At 53.6% G+C, this 6,000-nt stretch overlaps 1 protein-coding gene across 1 annotated transcript; it reads left to right on the forward strand.

Annotated features, from left to right (window-relative positions):
- The first annotated feature begins 933 nt into the window (after positions 1-933).
- ADRA2B (adrenoceptor alpha 2B) lies at positions 934-5,482 on the forward strand. Its single transcript, XM_051975766.1, has one exon. The coding sequence runs from the start codon at positions 2,026-2,028 to the stop codon at positions 3,337-3,339; it is 1,314 nt and encodes a 437-aa protein (XP_051831726.1). The 5' UTR covers positions 934-2,025; the 3' UTR covers positions 3,340-5,482.
- The last annotated feature ends 518 nt before the right edge of the window (positions 5,483-6,000 follow it).

Raw genomic sequence — 6,000 nt, forward strand, 5'->3', positions numbered from 1 at the left:
TAAAGAATGAACTCGCCCTATTAATTTTTCTCCACATTACTTTCCATTTGCAGACTATTGTCCAAGGGACCCAGGATGGTCAGGATCATAGGTCAGCCTTCTCTTCACCTATTCATGCTATTAATTATTAGGTCTGTTTCTTTGGACCAGATCAGCACACATTTTATCTTATTTGTCCTCAAGCTGGGAATAGAGAGTGTATTTCTCAGGTTCTTGGGGGAGAAAAAAGAAGGGACTGAATAAGAAGGGGAATTGAGGAAAGAGCTAAGGAAGAGGAAGAAAGGTCACCCAGGGAAAATAAATGAGAACTGCCTTCCCCCAGTCCTAAAATCTCATCTAAGGGAGGGAGAGAAAACTTGCAGCTGCGACTTCGCTGCAGATTCGGAAATCTGGGCTTCTCTCCTGTTGCTTTTTTAGGCTGAGGTAGCGTTTAGATGCCCAAGAAGAGATGAAATCTTGCCCCTTTTCCTTTGGTAGGGTATTTGGAGGGAGCCCTAGTATAGGTGGGGGTCCTGGACGCTCCGAAGGCAGCAGGGGGCGCTCTCCAACCGGTGATCAAAGGGGGGGCTTGGGCTCAGCCTGCTCTCCAGGAGGAGGTGCCTGGCCGGGGGTGGGGGGGCGGACAGTGGTGGTCTCCGTGCCAAAATTCGGGTGGTCACTGGGGGCCGTGTGCCCACTAAATCTCCTGGATTTTCATGCTGGGGCAACGCAGCTTGGGGGTGGTTGCTTCTCCTCTGCTCCCTCCCCAGGGCTTGGAGATGCTAGATGGGGTTTCGCCTGCAGGCGCAAATCACCCCCTAGTCCCACCACACCCCATGCCTCAAGCAGTTCCTCCCCCCCCACCCACCCCGATCCTGCCCCAACCTCCCCTTACAGTCCGCCCAGTCCGCAAAGATGGTCCAGCCCTGGCTCCTAGCTCCCAGCCCCTCTCCCCAATCCAGCCAACCCCACACATCCTCCCGCCCCACCTCAACTGACTGACCTCCGCAGCCACACGTCCTGAGCCCCTTTCTTATGTAATGCACGCTTCCAGCACTCTTGACATCCCCTCTCCCCTCGAATAGTCTTCCCTTCCCCACAGCTGCAGGCAAGCTCGCCACACCCAGCCCCGCCCCCCAGGATCCCTGGGCTGTGGCCCTCCCTCCAAAAATAAGGGTGAGGGAAAAGCACAAGAGGCAGCGGAGCTCCCCAAGAGAAGGCTGCGCTACCGCGGGCTCCCCAGCTGTCCGCCCTTTGCCTGTGCTCACCCTCTCCCCACCTCTTCCATCCCTGCTTTCCTCCCTCTCTTCCTGCCCTCTTCTCTTCTCCCCCCCCCCCCTTACTCCTTTCCTTCCCTCCCCTCCACGTCTTCTCCCTACTCGGTCTCCTCCCTTCCACTCCCCCTGCCCGGGGCTGCCTGCTCGCTGCCTGCCTGCCAAGCCTGCCTGCTCGCCTGACATCACGGTTCCAGCTCCGCTCAGGGTTGGAAAGGAGAGAGCCTGCACCTCTTACAGCGCTTTTGTGAAGGAGCAGGAGATGCTCGGAGCTTCCCTCTCACCGCCCTCCTACCCCTAGCCCACCAAATCCGGGCTTGGGACAGCCTCGCGTCCGGAGCGAGGTCACAACTTTCCGCAGGAGTAGAGCGCACCGCTGGGGCACCTCAAAAGGAAAGGGGCAGAAGCCCCCAGGAACTTCACAAACTTCTTTGGGGCACACCAGAGGGAAGGCAGCAGCCTAAGCCCAGAGGACGATGTAGAGCCGCCAGCTACTGAACAAAACTCTGCTCTCACTTCTCTCCACCCCACCTCGGACCTCTAACCGGGCATGGGGGCTGAATGCTGCGCTTCATCCCGGGACAGAATGAACTGGTGCTCCAGGTCTTTGGCTTAGCCCGTGGGGTGCGAACCCCAAGGGACCGCCCCCTTCTCCAGCCCCCGCTGCAGGAGGTTCTGCTTTTAACTCCAGATTGTCCCACAGAAAGGCAGCGGGGCTGGCACTCGAAGCCCCTCCCTGGCAATCGCCTTTGGACTACTCCAGTCCTCTGCTATGGATAGCCCAGAGCCCTACTCGGTGCAGGCCACCGCAGCCATCGCAGCTGTCATCACCTTTCTCATCCTTTTCACCATCTTTGGCAATGCCCTAGTCATCCTGGCCGTGTTGACTAGCCGCTCTCTTCGAGCCCCACAGAACTTGTTCCTGGTTTCCCTGGCTGCAGCAGACATCTTGGTGGCTACCCTCATCATACCCTTCTCCCTGGCCAATGAACTGCTGGGATACTGGTACTTCCGGCACACCTGGTGTGAGGTCTACCTGGCCTTGGATGTCCTTTTCTGTACCTCCTCCATCGTGCACCTGTGTGCTATCAGTCTGGACCGCTACTGGTCAGTGAGCCGGGCCCTGGAGTACAACTCCAAGAGGACCCCACGCCGGATTAAGGGCATCATTCTCACTGTCTGGCTCATTGCCGCCTTTATCTCACTGCCCCCCCTCATCTACAAGGGTGACAAGGGCAAGAAACCTGGAGGTCGGCCCCAGTGTAAGCTTAACGAGGAGGCTTGGTACATCCTGTCTTCCAGCATTGGTTCCTTCTTTGCACCCTGCCTCATCATGATCCTGGTCTACTTGCGGATCTACCTGATTGCCAAGCGCCGTAACCGCCAGGGGCCCCATGGGAAACAGGCCCCTGGGGATGGGGACACCGGGCCCTCTGGTCCTGGCGGGGCATCTGCAATAGCCAAGCTGCCACCCTCTGTTCTCCCAGCTGTGGGTGAAGCCAATGGGCATTCCAAGCCTCCCGGGGAGAGAGAGGGAGGGGAACCGATCGGAGATCCAACGCCACCTTCTACGCCTCCCAACCAGAGCTCGGTGGGGCCGGAGGATGGCAGTCACAGGCCAGAGGAGGAGGAGGAGGAAGAGGAAGAAGAAGAAGAAGAGTGTGAGCCGCCAGCCCTTCCAACTTCCTCCTCTCCCCAAGGAACCTCAAACTTTCAGCCTCCCCAGGGCTCCCAGATACTGGCTACACTCCGGGGCCAGGTACTCTTGGCCCGCCAACCTGCCTCCCTGGGGCTGCAGCCATGGAGACGAAGGACCCAGATGAACCGAGAAAAACGCTTCACCTTCGTGCTGGCCGTAGTGATCGGAGTCTTCGTCCTCTGCTGGTTTCCTTTCTTCTTCAGTTATAGCCTAGGAGCCATCTGCCCCCAGCATTGCAAGGTCCCTCATGGCCTTTTTCAGTTCTTCTTCTGGATTGGTTATTGCAACAGTTCCCTAAACCCTGTCATCTACACAATTTTCAACCAGGATTTCCGCAGGGCCTTCCGCAGGATCCTTTGCCGCCAATGGACTCAGACAGCTTGGTGAATTGGGGGATCCAGTTAGGGTCCTTGAGCCTGCCCTGTTTTATAGAGTGGAGCCATCAGGCTGGGTAGCTCCCAGTGGCCTTTTCTCTCTACCTGGTACTGATTGTAGCTCTAAGCTCTTTAAATCCCCCTCTTCTTGATCAGTTGGGGAGCCCGCTGAGGAGAGTATTTCGTGTGAATGAGTGTGTGTTTGTGAGTGTGTGTGTGTATGTGTATGTGTCCTGGAGCATAATTTTATTTTTCCAGAACTTGGTGGGTTGGAGCATTTGCCTTCCATCCTTTGCAGAGGGTGAGGCAAAGTGAGAGCAGGATCAGAGGCCAAATCCTGGAGAAGACCTCACAGTGACAGAGAGATGGCATTTTTTTCCTCAGCCCTGCAGTCCCCAATCAAACTGGGTACCTTTCCCTTCTCAGGAAACCTGGCTTCCTCAATCTGCCTTGCCTGAGTTCCCAGGGAGGGCACTTATCTGGGAATGTTTCCAAAGAGCAAAGGAAGGCCAGATTTGAACATTTCCAGGGAAGGCAAGTATCTGAGGTGGCAGTGGAGTCATATCCTCCCTCCCCAACGGTACCCACTGCCTTGCAGGGCTCTGAGAATTATTGGCAGTTTTGTATCCGGGCGCTTCCCTTTTTTCCACCCTTCCTTTGGGTTGGGGCTCCTTTTCAGAACGAGCCTCTGCTTTGTTCCCTCTACTAGCTCCCATGTGGGAGTCAGCATGCCCTGCCTCTGCTTCACTCGGTGAGCCTGGATCACAGGCATTTCCCTGCTCGGTGCCTCAGTCTCCCCCCTCTGCAAAAACCAGGGCAACAATAGCTTGCCGCCTACTCGCAGCAAGAAGATGAAAGGGTTTGCAAAAAGCTTTGAGCTCCGTGGGGGAACACGCTAGAGAAATAGAGAAAGGTACCCGGTTTGATTGGGGACTGCAAGGCTGAGGAAATGTGATTATCCAGTAATATAAAAAAATCTCCTTTTCTCTGTGTTTACCACCACCTGTCTTCCTTTGGAATTTAGTTCTGTGCCTGTGTTGTATGAATTTCTACCCAAACCCGGAAGCCAAGAGAAAGAGAAGAGTGTGGCTCCTTCTTTTAAAGGGTTTCATTGAAAATATGCTCCTCCTGCCTCCAAAGGTTTGAGTTATTATTTTGCATGACAACTTCTTGACATTTCACCTGAACACTAGGAGTTTCTTGTGCTGCCTTCTGTCCCCCGACACTGGATAAGTCTTTTGTCATGAGCCAGGAAAATTATTTCCCCCAAGATGGCTAAAAATACCCTGTCTGTGGGAACAAGCTAAGAGGGATGGATGATAGATGGGTGTCAGAGATTTCAGGGGAATGGGGGTTGCGCATCGGACGGGGCTGCTGTTGTAGGAGCAGGTGAGGGGAGCTCTGCATTTCTTGTGGAAGGGCTAGGGAAGTGGGGATGCCCTGGCTTGGGAACCTCACCATTTTGACCTCAGGGTGTTCGTGAGGATCAGCGCCATTAGAGACTGAATTTCCTGATTCCACACCTTAGAGCAGCTTATCATCTGCTCCTTCCCAGTCTCTGAATGTGGTGTCTGGTACAACTGAGAATATATGAATGATATTCCCAGTACCCTCCCAGGGGAGTGTCTGGTCATATGCCTATGATACAGTAGTAATGGACAACTGGAGCCCACTGGACTATTCAATTCCTAGACAGGTGTGGGCAGTGCTGTAGGCCTGATTGCCTTCTAGTGTGTCTGTGGTCCTGCCCTCAGACTGGTACCTCTGGGGAGCTTTGGTTTTGGCAAAAAAAAAAGAGAAAGTGGGGAGGGTCCCTGGTTTAGCCATCAGGGGATGGGGGGGGACTAGATAAATGGACATCACCAAGATCAGAGAATGTCCTCTTTGGGAAGAGGGGAGGACTGGCCTTGACTCTAGCAGTCAGCAGGAAAGTGAGGAACATTTCCAGAGTGTAGACATGAGCACCACTGTGGAGCCACAGACTGTGGGAGGGGACAGCCAGGCAACCTATGCTTTCTGGTCTTGTTATTTGTGCCCCATGGCATTCTCCTGTTTTGTCATGACCCAGCAACGCCGCATGCAGGTGTTTCTAAGAAGTCTGAGCTTTTTTTTTTTTTTTTTTTTTTTTATAAACAATAAAGGTTATTTTTTAATAAGGAAGTTGTGTGCTCAATGCCTGGGAAACTGCTAGGAGACTATTATTCCCATTCTTTCCCAGCTCCTAGCACTGAGATCTCAGGGCTTTGGGTGAAATGAAGCTGGGGCAACTCTATATTTCTTCCCTAGGACCTGAGCAGCTCTGGGAACTCCCAACCTTATAACCAGATTGGAAAGGGCACTTAAAAGCAGTGAGATGACAAAGACTGTGTATCTTTCTGTGCTTTTTGTGGGGGCTCTGGGATGGTGTCTCTGGGACTTCCTGTCTCACAGCCTTGGCCAAAAAGAATGGAGGGTGGGATAGGCAGAATTTCTCCCATGTGTGGATTGGCAGGGCTAAATGTGAGGATTGAGTGGGTTAAGGGTGTGCTCCCCTGTTGGGGACAACTGAAATGACAGTCCTGCTGCAACACAGAGAAGAAGGGAAAGTCGGAATAGCTACTACTTTTTTTCAGAGAAATATCTCTAGCATACTTTCAGTTTTAGAAAAGGACAAATGAAATGGTTTGGGGTTTTT

The sequence above is a fragment of the Antechinus flavipes genome, chromosome 2 (genome assembly GCF_016432865.1).
Source record: "Antechinus flavipes isolate AdamAnt ecotype Samford, QLD, Australia chromosome 2, AdamAnt_v2, whole genome shotgun sequence".
In the NCBI taxonomy this organism is placed as follows: domain Eukaryota; kingdom Metazoa; phylum Chordata; class Mammalia; order Dasyuromorphia; family Dasyuridae; genus Antechinus; species Antechinus flavipes.